Source organism: Aspergillus tanneri, assembly GCF_003426965.1.
Source record: "Aspergillus tanneri strain NIH1004 chromosome Unknown AapTan_9_pilon_pilon_pilon, whole genome shotgun sequence".
In the NCBI taxonomy this organism is placed as follows: domain Eukaryota; kingdom Fungi; phylum Ascomycota; class Eurotiomycetes; order Eurotiales; family Aspergillaceae; genus Aspergillus; species Aspergillus tanneri.
Window position 1 is genome coordinate 822636 of NW_022984636.1, and position 26287 is coordinate 848922.

At 41.6% G+C, this 26287-nt stretch overlaps 8 protein-coding genes across 8 annotated transcripts; 5 read left to right on the plus strand and 3 right to left on the minus strand.

Moving 5' to 3' along the window:
• Positions 1-941, minus strand: ATNIH1004_011769 (uncharacterized protein; the record flags this gene model as incomplete). The annotated part of the gene is made up of 2 exons (XM_033576331.1): positions 1-360; positions 495-941. 2 exons carry the CDS (start codon positions 939-941, stop codon positions 1-3), a joined length of 807 nt encoding a protein of 268 aa, XP_033420995.1.
• A 6240-nt stretch (positions 942-7181) lies between these two features.
• On the plus strand, positions 7182-7875 carry ATNIH1004_011770 (uncharacterized protein; the record flags this gene model as incomplete). The annotated part of the gene is made up of 2 exons (XM_033576332.1): positions 7182-7235; positions 7285-7875. The coding sequence occupies 2 exons, from the start codon at positions 7182-7184 to the stop codon at positions 7873-7875; spliced, it is 645 nt and encodes a 214-aa protein (XP_033420996.1).
• Positions 7876-8856: 981 nt separating this feature from the next.
• ATNIH1004_011771 (uncharacterized protein) lies at positions 8857-9240 on the plus strand (the record flags this gene model as incomplete). Its single annotated transcript, XM_033576333.1, has 1 exon — positions 8857-9240. One exon carries the CDS (start codon positions 8857-8859, stop codon positions 9238-9240), a length of 384 nt encoding a protein of 127 aa, XP_033420997.1.
• Positions 9241-18002: 8762 nt separating this feature from the next.
• On the minus strand, positions 18003-19688 carry ATNIH1004_011772 (NUDIX hydrolase; the record flags this gene model as incomplete). Its single annotated transcript, XM_033576334.1, has 3 exons — positions 18003-18428; positions 18484-18746; positions 19229-19688. 3 exons carry the CDS (start codon positions 19686-19688, stop codon positions 18003-18005), a joined length of 1149 nt encoding a protein of 382 aa, XP_033420998.1.
• A 2262-nt stretch (positions 19689-21950) lies between these two features.
• ATNIH1004_011773 (uncharacterized protein) lies at positions 21951-22763 on the plus strand (the record flags this gene model as incomplete). The annotated part of the gene is made up of 1 exon (XM_033576335.1): positions 21951-22763. One exon carries the CDS (start codon positions 21951-21953, stop codon positions 22761-22763), a length of 813 nt encoding a protein of 270 aa, XP_033420999.1.
• A 68-nt stretch (positions 22764-22831) lies between these two features.
• On the minus strand, positions 22832-23647 carry ATNIH1004_011774 (uncharacterized protein; the record flags this gene model as incomplete). The annotated part of the gene is made up of 1 exon (XM_033576336.1): positions 22832-23647. One exon carries the CDS (start codon positions 23645-23647, stop codon positions 22832-22834), a length of 816 nt encoding a protein of 271 aa, XP_033421000.1.
• Positions 23648-23975: 328 nt separating this feature from the next.
• ATNIH1004_011775 (uncharacterized protein) lies at positions 23976-24703 on the plus strand (the record flags this gene model as incomplete). The annotated part of the gene is made up of 3 exons (XM_033576337.1): positions 23976-24137; positions 24191-24349; positions 24404-24703. The coding sequence occupies 3 exons, from the start codon at positions 23976-23978 to the stop codon at positions 24701-24703; spliced, it is 621 nt and encodes a 206-aa protein (XP_033421001.1).
• Positions 24704-25778: 1075 nt separating this feature from the next.
• ATNIH1004_011776 (uncharacterized protein) lies at positions 25779-26217 on the plus strand (the record flags this gene model as incomplete). Its single annotated transcript, XM_033576338.1, has 2 exons — positions 25779-25976; positions 26029-26217. 2 exons carry the CDS (start codon positions 25779-25781, stop codon positions 26215-26217), a joined length of 387 nt encoding a protein of 128 aa, XP_033421002.1.
• Between the last annotated feature and the right edge of the window lie 70 nt (positions 26218-26287).

The window sequence follows — 26287 nt, forward strand, 5'->3', positions numbered from 1 at the left end:
CTAATAGCGAGGCGGGTTGCTGGCGCGGGCTGTAAGCTTTTTCGGAGGTTTCTCGGAAGTATCAGACAAAGTAGAGCGGGCATCGCAGTCTGCGATCCAATGATCATTAGAACCGCAGTAAAGGCATAAATTATTCGCAAGTCGGAAACGGCGGCGGTCAGAGGTGGTGGATTCATGAGAAGAATCAGATAAAACAGGCGAAGCAGCTCGGGCTACTCTCACAGAGCCAACATGAACAGGATTGGGGTTTATTTTAACTGAGTTGACTCGGACCGGATCAGTATCCATTGGGTCTGTATTCGGGGTCAAAGCTGGTTTCGGGGCTGATTTTGGACTAGGACGGGTACGCCGATCGGTACTCTGGACAAGTTCAATATATTCATTATAGGGAAGATCAAAGAGAGAATTATTCGAGTCTTCTAGTATTCGACGGAGATTAGGCCGTAGCCCCGGTGTAGCGTGGTAACACGTGATATATCTGGCCATGAGTTTACATTGGCTTCATATGAAAGTCGTTCAAAACGAGCAAGGTAGGCGATAAGCGATTCGTCATCCCTCTGTTGTATAGAAGTAAAGCGCTGAATAGCCTCCTGCTGTTCCCGTGGGTTATGGCATAGACGCTGAAAAAAAGAGAAAATAACTTCAGGATCCCATAGCTGGTTTTCTTCGGCAGATTGGCGGAGGTGCAGGACAGAAGCTTGCTGAGACTGTTCTAGTCGATCCCATACATAGTCAAAAGCATCAGCTCCTACGAGCTGGTCTGATCGAAGTTTTGCTTTTAATTGACGGGAGCCATGTGCGAAGCGTGTATGGTTTACCGTTAAAGCGAGGCGGATCTGGCAGGCGGGATCTGGGTGTCTGGACGGAAAGAAGCTGCGTACGAAGCTGGTGGACATCTGTTCGGGAAGCATCAAGGTCCGCACGTAGTTGCTGTATTTCATTACGCTGGTTTTGAATATCAAGGCGCTGGTTTTGGAGCTCTTGCTGGAGCTGCTGCACAAGCAGGAGGAGGTGGATTCGGGTCGGACATCGTAAAGATATTCCCATAGACTGGCGGACAGGCAGGCAAGCGGGCGGGCGAGCAGGCAGGCAGGCGAGCGGGCGGACAAGCGGGCAGGCGAGCGGGCAGACAGGCAGACAAGGACGATTCCTAATGTCAAGGGCTAAACCTCTATAACCTAATAACTAGGGTGGATACAAAAGGAATCGTCGAAGAGGAAAGAGAAGAGGAAACAGCGATGAGACGATTGCGAAGTAAGGGGGGAAGTCACATGATAGAGTGTACTAATCAATATACTAATCATGTGGCAGGCGAGGAGAAAGGAAACACGAGGGCTGAGGGCCCGAGTAGGCTGAGGGGCTCTAGCCCCTTACACTAAGATATATTATATACTTAAAAGAATAGTATATTAAAATTATTAGTTTTAAGTGCCTGCTTTATATATAGCTGGACGTCCCTTAATTAATCTTGATCCTTACAAGGATATTATTATTGGAAAGGTTAAAGACAGAGTTTCAGTAGCAAAGATTTCTGATTATCTTTTAAATACATATAATATCTCAGTTGAAACAAAGACAATCCGCCGGCGTTTGTTAGATTGGGAAATTATAATCTGTTCTAAAATACCAGAGGCTGATATAGCACATCTTCGGGCTCGAATTACAATATTATTTTATAACTGTTGCTTGTCAGAAAAATATATTGGAGGTTCTTTAAAAGGAAGGCTATCAAATTACATTATGGCAGCTTGTTCGAATTTGTCGAAAAATAGGTATTTATAAAAAGGTGGATTATTAAAATTAACAAGAGGCTGATTAAATACTTGATAAAATAGTCCAAGAGGAATTAGATAAAAGTATAATTAAGGGATATAGCCATGGTTATCTTTATACATACTTCCGTACACAAATGCATCTTGTTTCCAGGTATGTTAAACTAATTACTATATTAATTATTATATTATACTTACTTTTATTAAAGACCGTCTTTTTGCATTTATATAACAGCTTGATCCAGCAGGGGTTACACGCTGTTTAAATAATCTTTAACGGCACCGTGGAGAATATATAGTGCCTGGACCTAATTATATTTAGTTTATAAATAGATACTGCAAACTATAATATTAGGGAATTAAGATTTACGCAGCTATTAATACATATTCTCGGTATATTATCTAGATTTATATTGGAGTATTAAATTGTACTGCTATTAATATTTTTTAGTAGTATATTTATACTCTTAACACGCAGAAAGTTTTACCTAGATTATACAAGCAGATTAGGGAGTTAAGACACTATTAGTGGCATAGCTTATTATTAGTTTATTTAAAAACATCGACCTGACGCCTTGTTTAATAGCTGCTTTCGCTATGGAACTAGTACTGCAAATATACGGATTAAATCTTGGTGGGGCCAGCTTTCTAAAAGTGAACTTTTTCGATGGCGGGTAAGTATATAATAGCTATTATACTAATAATTATACTAATATAAATAGGATTATTTTCTGGATTTATCTAATAATGGTCTTTATAACTCTACGTCTTTTTCTAATCAGATTGCTATTATAACAATTTATATGCTAATTATTCGAAAACAAGTGCATGTGTTTATATGTATATAGAATGTATATTTTATTTACTGCCAACCAAGACACCCAAATTCTGTATCTGGTTAGCCAGTTAAGCTTTATCACTGGCCAGATAAAGAAATTAAAGATTATAGTTTATCTCCTAATCCTGATCTACTAGAAGAGATTAAAGAGTGTACTGCAGATTATAGTAAGTACAAAATTTAAATATATAAAGAATATAATTGCTAATATATATAAAAAATATAGATGTTAATAAGTATTTACCTTTTAAAACACTAACCTGGTGTAAAATGAAACTTGACGAGCTAGGATTTAACAGAATTAATGCTCAGGATAGCTACAATAATGGTACACGAATTTATGTTAAGGTATATAAACAACTCCGGCATTAACTTCACAGTTATATACTGTCACAAAAAACACCAAAGTTAGGCTTATTAAAAAAACCTACTGGTGCCTGGAACTGGACTGGTTTAGTACAGACTAATATAAATCCTGATAGGATGGATATGGATATGCTTATATATAATAAGGGACTAAATAAAATAGCAGATAGCAACGCATTTACTTTAATTTAATAAATAATATAAAGTTAATATAGTAATTAATATAGTAATTAATTTATACTACTATTTAAAAACAACTAGTTTAGTCTGATAAAAGATAACCTTATTAAAGTCCCTAGGCATGCATTTTGTATAAACTATTTTAAATATAAGCTGTTTTTCCCAAATCCACTCCTTTTTATCTATTTTATTATGCTGAGCAAAATCGTATTTATCCTACTAGAAGTCCGGACCAGGCAATATAATCCAACCAGTAGGATTAAATTATTTTGTGTATTAAAGAGTTCTGAAGCACGCCCAGTCTTCCGAAGTAAAAAAAATATTAGGAGGGTATATAGCTGCTACATTATTAGTTTATTGCATAAACTATTAATATTATTAATATCAATTCTATTTAGCCGTCTGCTTTTTAAATAACTTTCTGGATAGTATCTTTTAGTAGCGAGACAATAAACCAAATTATTTTGTTATAAAATGCCGTGCTAATCTTTCCTTTAATAATCTTTGCGCATTTTCCTGGTTTGTTTATCTGAAACTGTGTTACATAATTTTCAATATATCCTGCTGTACCTCGCTATAAGAATTATATCGTTTATTATATTCTCCCAGGCCGGGTGATTCTGCAAATATTGTAGATAGTCAGTCTAGAATAACCTAAACCTGTCGTACTGCATCGGCTGATGGTTTTTTTAAGTTCTATAGTATAATAATTAGCATAATATACAATATTAGTATAAATACAAATACCTTTCAGCCATTTCGTTGTCTCGTCCATATCAAGCAGCTCCTCCTGGGTTCTGTACAGATTTTTATACTGTAGACTCCTTAATCTTTTTAAATATTAACTGCTGCCCGGTCTGATTCTTTGCCCGCTAATTTCGTAATATTACTTAGCCCTGCTGTTCTTGCCCGTGCTTTTTTAGTTAGGATTATAGATAGATTATTTTCTGCTTTTCTTTTTTTCCCTGCTTGGTCTCAGGTGTAGGACCTGGAATCCCCCATTCTATTTTATATTAGTATAATAATTAGTATATCACTAGATATAGAAATTGTCACCAAGAAATCTTACTTAACTTGTAGTATCCTGGTGGGAGCCGCCGTTCGGCGTGGTGTCCGTGGGATGTTAACTGTAGTATAGACTTAATAAATTTAAGCTAGATACTGGAGCCTGGATAAATGTGGATGGATATCCTTGAATATTAAGAAATAAAGAAAGAAAGGGGATAAAGTAAAAGGTAAATTAAAAAATTTTAAATATATAACTAGCTGTATATTTTTATTACTTTGTTTATATTACCCTTTTAGAAAGTCTTTGTCTTTTTTCACTTTTTTTTCTTCCAGGCCTTCTACCCTTTTTATTTTTTATAATTATTTTGTAATACTACACTGTTTTACTATTTATTTATTTTATTTTATTTTCTTGTCCTTCCGTGCATACTTCATATTATGGCTTGAACCAAAGTCAATGCTCGTACTGCTTCAGGTGGCAAGGCACCCAAGATGGATCTAGAAAGCAGAGCTCGAAAAGGTGCCGGTAAACGCCTTCCAAATCTTCAAGGCCGTCGGGTCAAGATAAAGACTGCTTGTTTAGTAAGAAGAAGGCAAGAAAGTAAGTAGATTACTACACTAATTACTATATTACTAATAGCTAAATTAACTATATTAAAGGAAAAGCTTTGCAGGAGATCAAGAAATACCAAAAGGGCCATAAACTGCTAATTCAAAAGCTACTTTTGCAAGACTCGTTCAAGAGATATGTAAAGAAGTCGCAGGCTGTCCTAGTAAAGGTAAAGAATATTAATAGCAGCAATTAGCAATTAAGGCACTTCAAGAAGCATCCGAGGCAATGCTTGCCACTAAATTTACTAGTATATATACTTTTATAATATACTAATTAATATACTAATTACGAGCATCTAGTGGCCAATTTGGCGGCGATTCATGCCAAGCGCGTGACTATTATGCAGAAGGATATGCACTTGGTACAGAATTTAAGAGAGATTATAACAGGGAGCAAGATGCCTGGCAATCACACCTAGTTTTGTACTTAATATCGCAATTAATTTGGTAATCATTTTTCCTCACTTGATACTAGTTCATTAAAATGTATAATTTTGATGAAGTAAGCAAATTGCACGGATAAATTTAATTACAGTGCGCTACTATTGGGATCAGATGTAGTGGTTTTTGGTCCAGTGAAATAGTTAAGCTCCTGAGCTTGGCTAACATGTACCGTACAAATCAACACACCCGATCCTCACACCAGCTACGTATATCTGATCTCTATCAAGGGCTGAACCCATGGAACCTACAAGATAGGTTATGTACAAGAAGGAATCGTTGAAGAAGGGAAGAAAGGAAGAAGAAAATGAGCGGTAAACAAACAAGGTGGCGAGTCACGTGACATGGATCGAGGGCCAATGGGCCAAAGAGGACAACAGGGCCAAAAGGGACAGTAGGGACAGCAGGGACAGCAGGGACAGTAGGGACAACGGGGACAATAGGGACAGTGGGGACAATAGGGACAACGGGGACAATAGGGACAACGGGGACAATAGGGACAGTGGGGACAATAGGGACAACGGGGACAATAGGGACAACGGGGACAATAGGGACAACGGGGACAATAGGGACAATATGGACAACGGGGACAATGGGGATAATATGGACAACGGGGACAATGGGGATAATATGGACAACGGGGACAATGGGGACAATAGGGACAACAGGGATAATAGGGACATTGGCCCGAGAGGTTAAACGGGCTCTAGCCCTTTGTAATCTCACCAAGATGATACAACCACTCAAAGCAATTATTTTGGGCTAATAAAAGACCTGATTCAATGATTGACCTGATGATAAAGGAAATATTTCTGTGCATATTGTCTGCATACGCATTTATTTCTGCATATGGATTGGTACTCCATATGCATAAAGTCTACAAATGTATTTATTTCTGCGCATGGACTGGTATTCCATAGGCATACAGTCTGCATACGCATGTATTTTTCCGCATGGATTAGTATTCCATACGCATAAAGTATACATACGCATGGTTTTCCACATGGATTAATATTCCATATGCATAAAATCTGCGTACGCATGTTTTTCCACATGGATTGATATTCTATATGCATAAAGTCTACGAATGCATTTATTTCTGCGCACGGATTGGTATTTTATACGCATACAGTCTACACCCGCATGTATTTCTGCGTACGGATTGGTTTCCCATACGCATAAGTATGCACACGCATATGTTTCTGCGTATGGATTAGTTTCCCATATGAATATAGTCTGCGTATGCATTATCTATTCCTAGGGCAGAAAATGCACAAGCCTGACTTAATTATTCTAATAAAGACGAAGACGGCATATGTAGCTAGTATATAAAATATACTCTATTATATGGAATACCTGTGTGAAAATATACGTCTCATCTATATTCCTCTCAGAATATAATAATGCATACCAACTAATATTAATACCAAAACTAAATACCTGACTGATTAGTAACCTTGTGCTTGTTCTACTACCTCAGGCCTAGCCGCCTCATGATTTCGATCGCCTTTGTTTCTGCCTGGCCAGGTATCCTGGCGTGGCACGCATCCTCATTGATTTCTTGGATCCCTTCCCAAGTAATAAGTGTGCAGACTTGCCAAATTTATGAGCTGTGTAGTATCATGAGGGGTTCGGGGTCCACCTGACTGGGCCTGACCCTCAACCCTATTAGCATCCGGAGGGTAAAGTGCCGCCCATCCCCAGGAGTTTCGTGTTCTATGGGTGTCATATTCGGGACGGTGGTTATTTTTCAGGCCGAGTTTTTATTATTATTCCAGTTTTTAATTGGGCGCTTTAACAACTACATTCAACCTCCTCTCTATCAGGGAGCGCTACTATTTAGTTACGGCAAAGACCAACCGTATATAATAGACTCTCCATCCACCTTACTTATCCCTCATTTGCACAAGATCAGCTATTACTCTGGATCAAGCCTAATTTCTTGCATATATCCAATCTTTATTATGGCCCTCCACAATAGACAGACTCCTGCAGAGATTCCCGTGCCTGAAACAGAGGTATGTATAATGTCCTTAATTAGTGTTCGGCGCTGATTTATGATACAAGAATGCTTGCGCAGTGGGTCCTATCAGCTGCCTTATAAAAAACATCCTGGATAGGGAGCAAAAATCCCAGCAATATCAAGAGCAATTGGAGTTGAGGATCAGCCACGACCACAATGCTTATCAGCGTATACGGGAGTACTGTGTTTCCGTTGAAAAGGCAAGGGCGCAGCAAGAGTCTAAACTGGCCGAACTCATCGAAGCTGAGCGGTCTGTATGCCGGAACTTGACACTGGAGAGACAGAAAGTTGAGGACTTGCAGATGCGTCTTGCAAACCAGCGTACAATTAATGGGACCTTGCTGTTTTTACTGGCCCAAACCGGAGACAAAACTCTTACAATGCCAAATATTGAACATGTTCTTCGCGAGAACGAATCGCAACGCGGAATAATTAGTGCACTTCACTCTGCACTACGTGAACGTGATGATATGGTGCACCACCTGCAGATGGCTTTACAAGAGATCTCGCAAGACGGAGGTTTCACAGAGAGCCCTGGATTTGAGTGGGAGCATTCGTCAGATGGAAATGTGTCAGCCGACCCTAGTGATTCAAGCACAGTATCCACTCTGGTAGAGGCAGACAAGGAATCTTGACACGAGCGAGTGCCCCTGGGCATACTGGTGTTGTCATAACTCCCTTAATGTTAGTTTTATTGAAGATGGAAATTAGAGTTACTCCTTTCGTCCTTTTGTACTTTCTGGATCCTCGTAATCTAAACCAGCAGATTAATTCTGCGAAACCTTTTAGTTTCGCAAGTGCCAGGCCTTTCTAGGCCCATGTGAAATAAATTCACACTGTATATATAATCATAGCCGCTTTAACTACCCTTTATGTGTAATAGTTTACATGCTTTGAGAGAAAATTATCATTAGGGTATACACTATTATTAAGCGCAGAATGACTAAAGATTCGGTAAATTTACATGGGCTGAAACTGATGGCTATTGATACTTACTAATAGTAGATCACGGAGCATTTATCGAATGAATTTGAAATGGCCAGTATATTTAGATATAACGTTTATGGGCAGGCAGAGACTGAGGACTACAAAGACCAACTCCAGAATCTAGAGGAAAAAACACTACTACTACAATCCATGCTGCAGCATATCATTGAGCATCAGAAGACAATGGCTCGATACCTGATGGAGGACAGAAATCAAGTTAAGGATCTAAGTTCTCAACAGTATAAAGCAGAGAACCAGTTTGTTCCCATGGAGGATTTTTTTGGAATCTCCACGCCATCACATGTTGTACCCGATCTTGAGAAGACGAAAGTTGTGGGCAGAGATATTGGTTTCTGGGTTGTTTGCTTTTTTATTATTCTTCCCCCTCTTCTACTGCTGTCAGTCATATTTTTTAAGTAGTTTATTAGGTACAGTAAATCAATATCTGGATTGAATAAAGACAAATATTAAGTTTGGTTCAATTGGAGCCCACCAAATTCGGTTACCAGTAACCTTGCGAACTATTTTGGGATCGCAGGGGCAAGAGCGGAATTTAAAGTCCTTACAGTCCTGGTTTACTGAGCAGAGCTTCTCTCAGAAAACCCCTACAAGATATTCCTCTCCCAGCAATGCAGCATTTTCCACGCCGTTCACTCGAAACTATCTCTGAAGAAATCACTCCTGCAGACCATGAAGTCTTACGCCATGGATGCACCACGTCTAGTATTGAAAGACTCCCTTCTCGCTTGCAACAGTCGAAACGAACATCTAAAGACCTTCGCCAGCAGCTTGAGGAGCTTGTCTACGAAGTTAGTTACCTGCGAGCTGAAGTTCAGTGGCACAAAGAATCAAAGAATGCTTTGTTGCAGTTTCAGGAGGAGACTTTTCGAATTTTTCATTTAATGGAGGATGCACTTGTACAGGTTACTGCGAGACTCCGCAACGCAGAGCAGCAGTATTTTAGTCTTATGGGGATGAAGACCAATGAGGTCTACGATGGAGACATGATTTAGAGGGTTTTCGTGATATTTATACTATAGTATATAACGTATAGAATATTAAAATAGTCACAATACATATCCTCCGCCTACTTTCTTAATTATGAAAAACACACAGATTAGGTTACATCACTGGTATAGATAAGTTAATAAAGAAGTCAACCCAGGTCAGAACATTATACTTACTATTGCATCATCTGTTCTCAGGTCCCAATGGGTAACCAACATTGGTATATTTCTTGTATCATGACTTGCGCCATTTATAATTACAATTGAAATCTCGACCTCTCCCGGTTGCAGTGGCTTTTTGAATGCATCAAGAAAAGATCTAGGGCATAGCTTTTGCCAAACCAGGGATATTTTTGGATGGGGTAAAGGATTTTTGAATCTATACATAGCTCAAAGGTCCAGGATGAATTATAAGAAGGATTCTTAACACCTGTGTCAGGTAAATTAGGACTATTTAAAGCTGCGATACCAAAAGGTGTTGCAGTCCTGTGATGAATAAGCAGTATTTTAAAGACTCATACAAAGGTTGCTCCTCACCCGGTAGAGAGAATTAAATCTCTTCCTATACCATAATCTATAAACATATCAAAATGTTTCCAACAGTATTTCAGATTATACCTCTTGTCCTTAGTATTTATGTGGCTTCTGTCTGGGCGCACTTGCAGGTAGAGTTGCCCTTAGATAACCACCTGACTGGTTGTTGACCGTCACGATAGCTTAGGGACCTGCAGGTAATAAATGTCGAGACTAATAGGCTTGAAGGCGGCTTAGGGTATCCCAGGAACTTCAGCAGTAAGTAGAAAGTTCCTTGTTCCTTCGCCTTCTTTCTCTCTTCTGTTTCTTCTCATGGCATCCTCTTCTTTACTCCCCCCTCTTTTATTATTTTTAGCCATAGTGTTATTTCTCATTACCATAACAGGCTCCAACTATTATGGCAGATATTCTATTTTGGACACAAATCCCTCCGCGTTGTTTTGCAACAAGCATCAAAGGGTACCCTTCCAAAAAGACCCCTGGCATCGACTAAGGGCGACGCCAGGTGCTGTGGTATGCGCAGGCTATTCACTTGGCGGCTCATATAAACGGCAGGGTGCGGTTGGATCTGTTTATTGGCACGGCACGTCAATACAGAAAACCCCTGATGATCGAAGTCTATCTGAAGTACTAAAATTCCGCGACGGAGTCAATGGTCAAGGTATGAGAACTCGCAAGGTATAATCTATAAACTAACAAGGCTGTAGTATTAGGAGCCCATGCATACTCTTCCGTCTATCAGAAGTACTGCCCTGCTACATTCCAAATTCCACCCGAGGCAATAGCCGGAGATGTCTATACAATATACTGGATGTGGAATACAACTCAACTAGTAGGAGAAGGTTTCCTGGTGTGTATCCAGTCTAGAAGCAAGTATAAAATAAAGCTGACATTACTAGCTATACACTTCCTGTATTGATATTGAGTTGGTCCCACCTGCACGGGTTAGCTCGTCGACTACTCGTATAGCCTCTACTTTACTGGAATCTACAATCTCGCCTCCACATTGCACATGTGCTCATCATCACCCAAGTTTCCCGGGCCTGTTAAAGACACCGATATCACAATCTACTCAGCATCTAAGGTTATCTATAAGCCAGGCACATTCTTCTCACCAAAAAAGTATAACGGGAACAGAATTTTACTCTCCAAAAGCTACTTCAGGCGGCATTAAATGGCATTCAAAATCTATAAGCACACAGAAAAGTACACTACCAGCTGCTCACCCTGAAAGTATAATTGCACAATCGCCAAGTTGCACTCCCACCTCAACTCCTGGAAAGCATATCTCTTTGTCTTCAATGCATGTGACAAGTACAGAGTTGCTATCCAGAATCAGTCCAACACCACAACAGAGCCTGACTAAGATGGTTAGAGTATATCCTGGCGATTTTACCAAGTTTGAACCTAGATCTCTAGATGCTGCGGTTGGTCAAACCATTTTGTTCTACTCACTAAATGGGTCCTTTTTTATCTATAACGCCACTCTGGAGCATCCATGTGCCGCAGAAACAACATTTGGAGACAATGGACTTAAGTACATATTATACCGGGTAAATTCAGCTGAACCAGTATGGTTCATTGGAGGTCAGCGGGATAACTGGTATTTATGCGACACTTCCACTCACTTTGCTCTAAATCCAGGAAGGAAAAAGAACCAGTTTATTAGCAAAATCAGTAATAATGAAAGGTGGAATATTAGTCTTGTTCCCTTTCAACCTAGCACCACTACAAAAGTGGTAGTGGTTACAGTGACAAACTAAAGCACATTGGCTTCATTGTTTACTCTATCTTCTGCCATCCTGCCCCAAGTATTTAGCTTTTAGTGTACAACACTTGATACTATCGTCCTTGTTTATGCGTAATTAGTTATAAGAAGCTTTAAGAATACTTGCATACCTCTTTCGATTAACTTGTCATTTAAAGATTGTGATGTAGGAGATGTATATATATACTATATTATCAAAATAATTAATTAAGTAGCCTTATATCGCCACGGTTGGAATCGTTATTCAGATGTTGGACTTTCATTGCCAGGTAGAAGCCCCTCTTTGCTGCTGTCAATTATTCTTTTTGACTGTTTCATTAAGCGCAATATGTGAATTAATCTCCATATTGGACGGGTAAATAAGGCAAACATTAAGTTTCTTTCAATAATGATATGACCGGCAAAAGTTGGTTAGGAAACAAACTTGCGAATCATTTTGGTGTCGCAAGGCAAGGTATTTAAATCATTCCCTCTTCCTATTCTAGTTTACCGAGTAGCGCATCTCCAGATACCTGCCTTGCCCCCCGAAAAACAAAACACACTACTGTCCCAGCAAATGTAGCATTTTCCGCGCCATTCATTCAAAACGATCTTTGAAAATCACGCCTGCAGACTCTGAAGTTTTCACCTTGAGTGTATCCTAAAATCAAACTGATAATCATAAAAGCTATGCTTTCCATGAAAACACACTACCTCATCCTAGCTCTCACAGTCGTTCTAACTATAGCCATAAAACAGGTGAGTAAACAAGACTCGACGGTGTACCTGAATATGAAAGAAAGCCTAAGATAATCCTTGTAGCCTGTCATAGGTCAACATAAATATATCCTGTCCCATAGAAAGGAAAAACTACCATGGTACAAAGAGCGCCTTGGCTTTGTCAAGGACTGCGTGGACGGGCTAGATTCTGCTGAGGAGCTCTGCGGCACGAGATGGTTTTGCTTTCGCCATTGGCAGGAACAGTATGTTAGCTGTGAGGCTTGTATTTCTGCCCGGTGGTCATAACTCTGAGGGTTCAGTTTGCTATTGTTACCACACCTACTCTTGATTACTATGAGGAAAATCACATGCCAATATTTTATGGACTTGGCTAGTTCTTGGCTAGTTCTAGCAATTCTAGGGTATACAAGGCTATTAATGGACGAACATATACAGGTCACTGTGAGTTCATGACACAGAGACAGCAATATTTTGGTCATACAGCAATAAAGACCAGTATGGTCCTTGGTGAAGGCAAGATTAAATTTCTAGATGTTTCTGTTATGATAAATCCCAGAAAGTAGTTAAACTAATCACATTCTCTGTACCAATTAACTATGAAAACAAGGTAAACAACTTAAAATAACCAAATTATCAAGGAGTGGCCATGAAACATACAGCAAAAGTAAACCTTTTAAAGGGGCAGCATAAAACAACAGAAGCATCCCATTCCATGAAACAATTGGGCACACTTACTCACAACATTCTTGGAGCATGTCTTTTTTTTTCTTTGGACCATCTCAGTCCACATGCATTGCAGTAGTTTCGTACCCCACTAGGGCCGATCCTCCATACCGGAGATCTCTGGGTATAGCAGCTAGCGCATCCACCTTTTGGCTTTTCTCTGTTTTTGCGTGATTTCGGAGTACGTACACGTTGGGACTGCGTAGGTATGGAGCTCTGCGTTGTAGAGACGGAATTGCTGCATTGGTCGATGCCGTAGCCACTGGTGTCTCTGGTAGCTTGAGCCTTTCTTCGGTCTGGTTGCAAGTTCGATCGTGGCGGGTGGTTAGTCGTTTCTGCTATAATGCATATAATTAGTTAAAGGCAGAGATAACATATAGCTCTTCTTTTTACCTTCTTTCGGGCCTTCAAGAACTATTCTCCGTGAATCAACAATGGTATATATTAGCTTGCGTTCCTTCTCACTGAATGATTGACTAATTGTTTGGATCGATGAGATTAAGTCCTTAAAAGAGACTTGGTGAAAGACGGATTTTAAAATTGCCACATTGTCTGTCAAAAATTTAGACAATGTCCTTTATTAGCGTTGTAATAACGAGCCCTTACCAGATTTTAATGGCTCATTCGAGCAGTTAACCCTTTCCCACAACGACGCTTCAAGAGTTATAATATTTAGAAAACAGTTAATCAGGTGTCTGGCAAGCGTGGAACAAGCCTCTGCTGGAAGAAGAATAAACAGCAGCTCACGATAAACATTCATGTGATATATGCTGGTAAAGTGTGGACAGCCCCCATCGGATAGTTCAGACTGATTCTCTTGCAATATATCCAGAGTGGTCCCAATTCTTAACATTTTGTTTTTCTGAGACAACCATGTTGATGCTTCACCCTGGTCACGGGACTGTATTGCTTTGACTGCCTGAGGAGCAGGTATCTTGGAAATATTAGCCCTAGTTCCTAAATAATTAGACTTGTTTACTCACAATTAATCCATAACTGCTCTCTTTCTCACAACAGCAGCATGATAACAAAGGAAAGTTCCCATAAATTGTGTGTTTATCATTTAAGATGAAAGGGCGTAAGTTTTCACAGCAAGGAGAGCACAGAAATTTAGGCACGGATTGTAGATGGAATTGCTCTCCGAATATGTCAGTTGAACACTGAGGAGTCGATCCTTGCTCGAAGATACCGTGCCCTGAAACATTGGTAAACTATCAGCCACTACGCACAAATTAATACTACAACATACCTATATCGTAGGTCAAACACTGCTTTTGTTCCATAAGATTTATATCATTTGGGGCTTCTTCCTTCTCCCCTAATGGGGCAGACACGGAAATGCTGTTACCCACACTCAGTGAGATAGGAATAGATGGAGAGTCGGCGGTCTTATCTTTGCACATTGGTCAGCAGGTTAGAAAGTGGATAAGGATATTAATACACTCCCACGTACGGTTTATATTGTACCTATGCCGATTCCCATGATACTGGAAGGCGACGTTGAATATATCTTTCAAAACCACAGCCTTTATTTCGAAACCTATTCGTCGTCCAAATATCTCCTGTCCGAGTGGTTCCCTTATCGATTGCCATAGATATGGGTCTACAAAAATATGGGTCAAGAGCTCAGTCCGATCTTTTATGTATTAGCTTATTTCTCTTGGTTTTTCTTCACACTCTCTCGTTTATTTATTTTTTTTTTTTTTAAAAAAAAAAAATCAAACTTCCAGGGCGTCACTGGAGGTCCCACCTTTTTTAAGTAAGTGATCTGGTTCCTTATGACGAACACCAGTCGGCCACCAATTTGGCCTTGCCAAGTCCCCATCCTTGTATGGATGCTTTCTTCTCTTTCCCGGTTCGATGATGTTGATTAGGAACTTTGCAAGCGAGATGCAGGTAAGCGAGTTCAACTTTTGGATATTTTTCATGGTGCTTTCTCTGAATGTGTCTCTGTCCATTGTGTCATAAAGATGGCGCTGAAGTGTGGCTCCATCTCTTAGGGGAAGCATCTCAGTAGCAGTTGGACCGAAGGAGTCAGATGGCTGTATTTGAGGCCATTGATTCTTATCGATGTAGGCCACGGGACAACTCAGTGTTGGGTCCATACTTCTGCTTGCGTGATTTAATACAAAATCCAAGACGTATTATTTTAACGCACAGTCATGAATGATTGAAACGAAAAAATATTGTATGGACACAAAGTAACCATGTGTGATGAAGAAAAAGAAGAAAAGAAAGAAGGTTCAAGTTGGGGAGAAAAAGGAATATTAGTAGAAGCCATGTTGCAAAAGTACTCTAGACACTCATCTTCGACTAAAGTAAGCCTTCCTAGACCTGACAAAGATTTAATACATGGTAGGTTCTCTTTTCAATAGGGCTAGACTTGATTGGATGATATGATCACTGATGTCAAACCCGGGCTACGCTTCTCCTCAATCATATAGACTAGGAAGTGTGGATATCGGGAGGGAGTGTCTACTCCTGTTCCGTTTTTATTTGTGGGTCATTTTATTTAATTAAAGAAACTTTTCTATACTGTAATAGCGATGGTTGATTAGTCTCATAAAATTATGAGGAATATGGAGTTGACTACGAGAGAGTTATTCGCACATTGATAATTTATGTTTTCAGTTATGGGCGGTCCTAATCGTGCCTATACATATTTCAAAAAAAAAAAAAAAAAAAAAAAAAAAAAAGAGAAATAAACCGCACCTTTTTATAATATCGGGTTCGTTAGCCAATTTTGTGTCCACAAGTACTATTATGTACTATTATGGTTACATTTAGAAAAGAACAATCCTTAGGTCTCGACTTTACAAGTAGGGCATACTCAAAAGCAACGATGGATAAGGCACTTCATGATGTCCATCTTAAATAACTGCGGATTACAGGCAAAGAAAAATCCGGAGCTTCTTTAAGGCCTAGGATTGACTTTTTCTCTCCAAGGTCCTTTAATGGAACGATAAACTTATTCCAAATATTTTGTCCAGAGGAAGCACCGGAGCAGCAGCTGAATTAATATTTCCCACCTAGTCGTCCAGAAACCGTATATACAACTTTATTCACTAAGTGCCAAAGTTAGCAAGACATCATAAACTGTATAGGGGTACCTCCCTGCGATTCATGTCCTCCTCAATTCCTTGGCGAAGGGAATCAAACCATTGCTGCATATTGCGGGCGATTAGTACCCGCTCTCTCAACGCCTCGGAAATCATTATAGAGGTCAGCAGTGGACTCTTTGGAAGAAAAATGGTTTACATACTATTAATCCTCGATTACTTTCTTCTTCGCAAAAAACGCAGAGGAATCTCTCAGACAGTTGGATACAGCTGTAGCGTCTACCTTCAAAGATAGCGGGATATAGATATTCATAACAACCACGACACAAGAATGCAATACTAGAAGATGTACTAAGTGCAGTATTCATGGCTGGAAAATCTTTGCCACTGGGAATTTTATGGGCTGAAGTGTTTGAATACGCGAGCAAATACAAGATTTGGACGGAACTTGCTCTGTATTTATAGGAAGAAGGAATTTCTGATCTTATATGCACATGCGAACATTCATCTTCGTCTATATATGTGATGCTATGTCTTAGCCTGGTGGGAAGCATGCACTAGAGGGTAAAATAACGGAATCTTGCCAGCAAAACAAAATATTGATATCGTTCTTGGCAATTATCGGGGAGTGCTATGCTGGTAAACGGATATCCCGGGAAACAACGATATTGCAACTAAAATGGAAACTATGGCCCCATCTGGGACCCTGTTGATGCTACATTCCAAAAAAAAACGCTATACATACACTATTGCAAACTAGCGGTATATGCGTTGGCCCGGAAATCAGACAGTACTGTAATCCTTGTGGCTCACAAGAATGGCAAATGCGTCGTACTGCTTAATCTTGGGCCTATTGCAGGCTGTGATATTGTAGGAAGACTATTCCAAGACGGTATTAGCCTGGCTAGCCCAGTATTGGTGCACTGAGACGATAAAGCTAATATTATCTGCGAGGGTGATCTACTCCTGAGTTCGCGCCTTGCCACGGGCTAGAGCTCCACGCCCCTTGTGACTGGTTTCATTAGTGGATAATTTAGTATGACATAGATGGTAGGCGCTGAGGCTAAAAAGGGGACAGGGACCAAGCGCTCCGGACATAGCTTTCATCCCCCCGACTCCCTCAAAGCGCCATCTCCCAGTTCATTCCTCTTCCCCACTCCTGCGACACACCTGCATGGGCTCCGTTCTCACCTCTTCTCTTACCAAGGACTCAATCCCATTGGATATCCATGGCTGGAGAGATCAAATACACTCGGGCTGTCACCGCTCGTGACATACTAAGTGGTGCATCTAACAAAATAGGGGAATTGACAACATTTTTTGAAAGGGATCAGACATCCCTTATTAACGAGGTCACCCTATATGAAGATCAACAAGACATGCGGACTATCTTCCTTCGGAATAGGCCAAGCAGAGGACGAAAACCCACCATAAGCGAGCTGTTCCAGCGCCTACTAGCTATGAGATCCCTTTCGGTAGCTTATGAGCATTGGCTGGAACACTCGTTAGGACTGCCTCTTGATATATGGTACCATTCTGGACACCCTTCTAATCATGGCTTGTGCAGAACATTTATTCGTGAGCACCGGCTTCCTGACACATCGCAAGCCCGTGGCTGGTTTGAATGCGGTCAAAAGCTTTGCAGGATTGAGCGGGAGGTCGGAATACCTGGAATCTCTGCGGTGATGGTTCCAGTCCTATCAAAGTTTCCCCATTTTTATGAATCGGAAATAGTGAATACTATCCAGCTCCTTAAGGAAGGTGCATACGCTAGGCTGAAAGGCCTTGCTATTAATTTAACATCCGAGTTTATGGGATATTGCAAATTTTATATAGGAACGACCGGTAACGATATCTAGCTATACATTAAATTCAATTGGCTAACCAACTCTTCCTAGAAATCCTCGCAACCGTTCGGCAACCGAGTGATTCCACCATTCAAAACAAGGATAGCAAACAATACGCTAGACCTTCATAAATGGCAGGGCCAGAGGAGACCGGATGTCATCTAGCATTGGACGCTTTGAGAAGCCCTGCCAAACTATTCGTGTCCCACTGTTCGGCGACAGCTGGATATGAAGCCCACCGAAAATAACCAAAACCTCATCGGTTCCAACAACAATCTCATGCGCATCCCTGTTATCTGTATTTCGGAACTGAACCTCAGTCTGGTGATGGGAAGAGGTGTAAAGTTTGAATAGTCCGTTACCCCAGTATGCAGGCTCTCTCAATGGGCGGAAGATAGAGACTGCTTCACGTGATGGATGTGCTCTCATAAACTGCTCTTCATGCTCTCCCGCAGTGCCGGTGAAAAACTCAATAATAGCGGGGCCCTGCTTCTTGATATCCTGAAAACCCATATTCAATAATCTTGCAACAATATTTCGAATCTGTTTAACAAATTAAGTTCTGGGGCTCTTCCAACGCGGGGTGGCAATGATGTACCTGATTGCCTGAGTTAAGGAACCTCTCACACTCAATCCCCCCCTTGCAATACTGGAAAGATTCCATACGGTGCTTTGGACTCTCATTATAAACCCTTTCCGCCTCTCTCACATCTTCTTCCTGGGGTTCTCCATCATGGATACACATGTAACCTAAATGCTCCATCAGATGCTCCGCGTTGAACTCGAAGGCCAGACACCCTGTACCCACGGAGACATTGCCGTGTTCCATGCCCAAGGCTCGATGACTAATTAACGACACGACTATCATACACAGTATGAAGCTTCGCCTTAGAATAAGCAAACCATTGTCCTGAGACCGATTAGACAACTTTATAGTAATTGTTCTTTTACCACCCTGTTATTCTCTGGTGTGTTCATTATGATATACAACACATGCATAGTACAAATTAGCACTATTTGTATAGCTTGACGTGAACACTGCCGTTGCTTTTTAGTCACGGATAGTGTAACGAGTAGGAAACATAAGCACAAATGGACAGAAACTATTGACATAACCAATCTTAATACGAAGCAGGATCGATATTGCTGGTCCAAAGTGTCAACAACATGGAATACAAAGCCGCGTAATCCACGTGCCACTTAGCGGACGAAGACCGTGGTAAATTTAATTAATAATACCACGCAAGTTCAACTATTATGACAGCATCAAAGCCTCAAGAATAGTCTCCAGTGACTCCCATAGAATGACTCCGTTCCATCTTCAGCACATCGTCCTTCTTTACCCACTCCAATCTGATGCTCATCCTCTGCCAGATGTATTCTCTCCTTCCAGTCAGGTTGCCCATAAACAGTCGCCATATAAGTGAACTGGACCCAGTGGTGTATTCCATCAGCTTTAGGAGTGTCCCATGACTTTGTTTGAGCGGTTCCAAAGAATGTTAAGCCAGTAATTCCTGTCTCTTCATTGACCTCGCGTTCAGCAGCTTCAAGCAAGGTCTTGTCGCCGTATTCAACTTGCCCTCCAGCCCCTTCCAAGCACCCAGGGTGGCTGTCACTAGCAGAACGTTTAAGAAGCAGCATGGAACCAGGGGATGTATCTTCATCGATAAGAAGGACATTAACACGCCAGAAACAGGCGATTCCCTGGAATATAAACTGGCAACTAGGAGATTCTAATTTCGAGACGCGAAAGCCAGATAAATCCGTATCAAGGGAAATGTCACTGGACATGGAAGTTACCATTCTCGGCAAAACTTTGAGTATATAAAACAGCTGTTGCGGTTGTATAGAATGAGAGGGAAAGAGAAAGTGGTTGCCACTTGGGAAGAGTAGAACTATTACTCCTACCTGCTTCTCATCGCTTTTATAGTATAGCCTACTTTACCTAGTATTAACTTCCATTCTTCTTTGCAGATCCAGTTCTAGCACCGGCTAACCAATACCATACGAATACCAAGCCCCTTCCTTTAAGTTCAGATAGAACTCTGACAGATTTTATTGCCTTATTCCTGTCTACATCCGAACTAAATTCGATTCAGTGCACTAGCATGCCGCTTCCACCAATATCTCTTGACTGATATGAGGCCCAGTACAGCATAGAAGAAGTAGCAGATAAAATTTTGTTTGAAGGAGATTTTAGTTCAGAAATGTATGTAATCACCTAAAGCCCTCCCAGCACCCTCTATGTGAAGCCAAGGATAAAGTCAATGGTCGGTGCCTAGTGTATACAGTATGGAAGATGTAATATAGGTCTGATCTGGTATAAACAAAGAAGTACTTATGTTAAAAAGATTAAGCGACAAAAGAGACTTGTTGGGGTTAGAGAATGCCGGCCTGTGTCCTGAAGCTATGGATGCAATTAAGGCTAAGCCACTGGGTTTTTAACACGGAAGAGGTAAACAGAGTATAAAAAAAGCCGAATCGCACAAATCATTGTGTACTCCCAAGACCGTTGCAAATTTTATAATCCTTTAATAGCTGTAGACCACGCTCCGACCCGAGAAGCCTCCCCTGTTCAACCTCCATTGGCGCGAACGTAGTATCTTGCACTACCTCCCCTCCCTTGGTGAAATAGCACACACTCTCTTGACGTACTATACAATAATGGGTGCCCCGAACCTTTGCTTTTATGTAGTGCCTGCGAAACACGGAGCGTCCGCCCACTTCAGTCTCTCCGTCCTTTAGTAGAGAGGCTAGCGGATCTATAATCTTGATAAGTGTGCTGTTCCTATATCAGCCATGCATGACAAACCTTGCAAATACGAGTTGGTAGCCTTACGTGACAGGCCAAGGCAATCCAATCGAATCAACATAGATGCAAAAAGGGGATACATAGCTTCGGTAGCATTGGGACTTAATCAAACCAAAAATGCACACGACCGTGAGGAGGGGCAGTGAAATCGCTCAGTACCACTTTATAGGGTAGTCTACAAATGCCAGCTATATGTGGCCTAAATTGTCGCGGAAACGATTCGAAGGACGTATCGACAATAATACTCGGCATTGATGTTCCTGAGTACATTTAGCTAGCAAAACACAGTACCTGTCTCAACGGTGGATGATCATTTTAGAGCAGCATATCCAAACATTCCATCGCCATGAATAGGTCCCTCGCAGCTCGGGGCTAACGATCCCCGGTCAAAAGCTGCAACATCCACTTCCAAAAGAAGTCGAAGATCAAACCCACTAATAGTAGATAAGCAAACTCTATTAGGTTTTTTCGAGATCATAATAAGGATTACCTTGCTTCATTTGCGGGATTGTAGACGGCTAGAATCCTAAGAAACAGTGTAGCTAGCGACTTACGTGTGTACAGACTTAGCGCAGTTTGGACAGAAGCACTAAACCATTTTCTGAAGATCGCACCAAAGCATAACTAGCTCAACAGGTAGGAGACGCCAAGGCGTATTTTCCGCCCACACAGACGATCGCTGCGCAATCCTACGCGAATACCATGTCAATAATAATACGACCACTTTACCTAAAGGAGATGAGATTTTTTCGCGCGAAAAAATCTCATCTCCTTTAGGTAAAGCCTATGAAGTAGGGAAAAGCTCAAGCATTTGCCTGCGGAATGCGGAGTCTCACCGCCTTCAGCCAGGTCGACAGAAATCGATGACTTCCCACGTCCCACTGCATGCTTCTGATTTCACATCGTACCCTTTCTACAAGGACTTCTGTGCCAGTATTTCTCATGTCTAGCTGCATACTAGTTCTAATCATAGATACTGCATGTTACTGACAAATCGAGCTTTTGGAGGATACGGAGTGAACATCTGCGCTCAATTCTCGCCACTACGCAATATCATCGCCGGTACTCCTTAAAGGGCCGCCCGCCAACGCCTGAGTGCCATATTGTGCAACACCTCATTAACTTGGACTTGGTGGAATCCTGGTCACGTGATGAAATTCACTCTGCAAATAAAATTATCATCCACCTGCTATTCCTATACCTTGGCTTTCAAACAGTCTGGGACTGCCTAATATTTGGTACATATTGTTATAATGGCTGGATTTTACTTCTGTGGACAAAAACTGAATGACGAGCTTGTCACATCAATCTCTCGTCTTCTTAACACCGCTGGTGTCCCAGCTCTTCTCTGGGGCAACTATCTATTAACCATCTATGGGGTTCCCACTATTGTTGACGTCAGTACTTTCGCTACAAAAGCCATTATGGAAATAACACTAAATTTTGAACAGGGCGTCGCCTTCGTCGTTCCAGACGCTCTCACAGAAGTCTCCTACTCCGCCCTCTCGAGAGCTGGTTTTCTTACCTGCACACGAAACTCAGACTGCCCACATCAGACATCGTCACGGTGCCCTCCGCCTACTAGACACCTACATATTGATGATGAGCTTACGGTATCGTTGTATCGGAAGTCTGATGTTCTCTGGGAATTACCAGAATTCGGGCTTGTTCCGCATGGGAAAAGCCCCGATATCATGTACGCGTCGGACACTCAGCTTCCATCAGCAAGTCTAGGCCACGGCCGAGGTCGCTTCAACTCTCCACTGTCGCCCGTTCGAATCCCAACCGCTCTCAGATACTGTGAAGCCCTTATCCTTTTGCTATGTCGAGACCGTGGCAGTATCTATGAGGCCTACTGGATGGCAATCTTGACGTATATGCTTGAGTATGTTGATGGAACACCTATTCTTGATGAAAAAGACATGAGAGATGGTTGTAGACATTTTTATCAAGCTCTAAAATCGGGGGATTCAAAAATGTATGTACTTTTGGATAGACTTCGTTATGACTTAAATACGAGGCAGAACATCACGGTCGAGAAGACCTACCAGGCTCGGGTTATCTGAGTTTGATTATTTGTTTCTACGGACGATTCTTCTCTGGTGAACCTTGCATAATAAATAATTAGCCGCCTTCACCAAGCTGAAACCTTGATGATCTTCCCGCTTTCAAAACCTGTAGACTGGGAGAAATAGTAGCCTCTTTGGTTTGATACCACCCTTTTTCCGGTCACCGGGTCTCGAAAGTCACAATTAAAATGCGTGTGCCCAAAAGCCCAAAGTTTAACAATCTCATGCCTCCAGCAGTCTTCGCTTGACAGGTCGGTCATAAATCCAGATGAAATATTACTGTTTCCATGTTTGGGATCGACAGCATTTTCGTGTGTCGAGGGGCTGTAATGAGTCAAAACAATGACACGCCTATCTGGCTCCAGCCGAGATATTGAACTGATTTCTCCATTCAGCCAGGCAAGGTCGGCAATGTGCGCTTCCTGATGTGCTTTAATTGACCAATCACTAATGTGGTAGAAATCGTTTAAGCCAAAACTAACACTTTCCGCCTGCTCATTGACAATGCGCGAGAAAAGTGTGCATCCAAGTATGGTGAGCGTTGGTGAAATGTCGTAGCGTGATCGGTCGAGCAGGACAAGCTTGCCAAGCGTCTCGCTCTTGCAAGGGGAATCACCAATACTGTGTATGAAGCGTTTCACGTCCAACTTGGTCTTAGCCCAATTGCTATGATAGGCTTCATGGTTGCCTAAGACCAGGAAAACAATACGGAAGATCACCAGCTGCTTGCGAAGAAAACGGAAAAACCCCTCATCCTTGACGTAGCCGACATCTCCCAGTAACGCTAAGAACGGCGCCTTTGGACTGATGTTAAAAATATCGTATGCAGCCGGCGACTCTAGATGGAGATCAGATAAAATTTGGAGCTGAATATGTGCCATGGGTGGCTATGTGTGTCACTAACAGGCTCCTGGGATGCAAATCCACGACGTTGGGGGGGGGAAATTGGGAGGGGTGTAGCACCAAATATATTGTCATGCCAGTGCTCTCTCTTGAAAAGCGAATCAGATGACTAGCATTGCCTTTACCAATGAGTTTCCCTAATCATTGCCACTTTAAACACCACCTGCACCAGGATACACATATAAATATGGGCTCTCTTCCGGTTGAAGTATTGAAGATTACATTCTTCTCTCCTCACCTCTACATCTGCTCTATTCTTTAGGCTCGATTTCTATTTATTTCTTTGCCTTACACTGTCTTCTAACCATGTCTGCTCCGTCATTCGCTGAGCTAGAGGAAGCTGCTAGTGCTGTTATTCGCATCTTGAAGTCCTTGCCTGATTTTGCGAATGCTAAGATCGCGGTGATTGGAGGCCTTAGTCTCTGGAAGTATCTTCGAGGCTATCGCACTACTGAGGTTGAATTCTATGTGTGGTCTATGATCTCATTATAGCATCTACTAATTCGGCCTCTTCCCTCTAGGATGTTGACTTCCTCATCACCGTTCAAGGGGCTCCCAAAGTAGTTAAAGATAAGCTGCTTGCTATGTCATCCAGTCCTTTCCAGCAGCAGGCCCAACTCTTTTTCTACAAGGGCCCGAACGGCAAGCTTATACAAATTGATATCACCCCTGATTGGCAGGTAAGCAGTTTGGTAGAAGTCCATCTCAGACCACATAGTAATGCATTATCACAGTCTCCTTATCTACCCTCTGCGGCAACGTCAGTGTTGGCTATTCAGCCCGGGTCTCTCCCATATATCTCAGAAATAGACCTTCTAGTCTTCAAGATAAACTGCTGTGGCTTGCGACCCACCCCGGCGAAAAAGGTGCGTGATGCAGCTGATGCCGCGTCCCTAGCCGACGATCTCAGTTCCAAAGGGTCGATCGTCCTGTCGCCTACTCAAAAGGCTGCTGTTCTCCAGGGGTTGGATGACGTAGCTCAGTTTTCTGGTAGAGAAAAGACCTGGTGGAAGACAAAACTAGCACTAAGTTGACGTGGTAGTTAGCATGCCCATGCCCAGTCTATACCTGGGAATGGTTTGTACCTCGCTCTAACAGTTTATGGTGTTTGGATATTACTGCTCTCTTTTTCATCTACGACCAAATGAACCATGGCTACTTATGAAAACAACAGGCAATATAGCAGATCTCTTATTTCCTGTGTTTTATACTTATTCTCTTATTCTCCTGCTGCGTATGTACCAAATTGAAGTGATGCCAACTTTTCCACTGTACGCTGATATGTTACTTTAGCAGGACTGAACTTTACATATCATTTCCACTGGTCTCTAGTCATGAATTCATTAGTCAATATTAGTAGCTAGATCTATCTATGAGGAAAGAATTGCCTACGAGATAGACGTAGGGCTCCCTTTCGTACCGTTTAAAGTAGGATGCATTCTGCGTTCAATACTGCCGCCTTCAGTATGTTCATCTCATTATAGTGTACTCAGATACTACTCATGATTATCCATATGGTCATCGTGCCATCATGACCTTGAAAACGACTGGGATTGAACACACTATCCAGCTTGTTGCGAGTGTATCCCCCCTTCAGAACGAATGATAAGCAGGTCAGAAATTAGCGACCGTTCCTAAAGTATGATAATGGGTCCTGAGCACAGAATCGTCCAAACTTCTCTAGTACAGCACGGTGTTCATACTAGACCAATAATAAATCACTTCGATACCACATATCCCAACATAACAATGATGAGGTTAGCTTCAGGAAGTTACGTAAATTTGTATTCACAAATTGCTCCAACAATTTGGTCAAGTATGTTGACAATAAAACTAGCTAATCGTCGGGACTCCATCGCTTCCAACACTAATGATACCACGTGACTTTCGGCCCAATTCCTGTACTTCAGGAATCCCCACTACCCCTCATGTGGCAGCAACTTGAATGAACTGTACCACCGATCGAAACGACCCATAAAGTTGTAACAGAAGGTATACCTAAACATTTTTTACTGTATTAGCGATGCTAATTTTTAGAAATTTTGTTCGCAGTTCCCTGGGAGCCTTTCCGTTTCATTTGCAGTCGATTGTCTTCAGAGGACGTCAAGGATGAGCCGCCAACTGTCGGCGAACGCCGAGAAAATTGTCGATGAGATTAGAAACATTATACCGGAGACGGCATCGAAAGACTCGTTTATTTCCAAGAGAGTTTTTCGCCTCACCGCAGAGAATCGTGATATTATGTATGGGGGAGAGCTGCTTACAGAGAAAGTTGGTAGCCTCGTTCAGGAATTGAAAATTCCGAAGGTACGTGTGATCCTATATTGGGTCTACAACAAATTGGCTGAACTTAGTCTAGGACTGGGGATGGGCTATATGGCATTTCCCGTTGGGAAGGACGATTATTAATAAAAATTCGGCGATGTACATTGTCCCATTACCCGACAAAAAATTGATACCGTCAGAGGGGGTTTCGAATAACCTCATTTTTACAACAGACGATGCAAAGTTTAATCCATACGACACAGCGCTTATCTTCATGAAATGAGCAGTCGATATTTCCTGGCGACCTACCGCTTCTCTTCAAGCGGCTTGGCATCGTCAATCAGGCTCCTCGC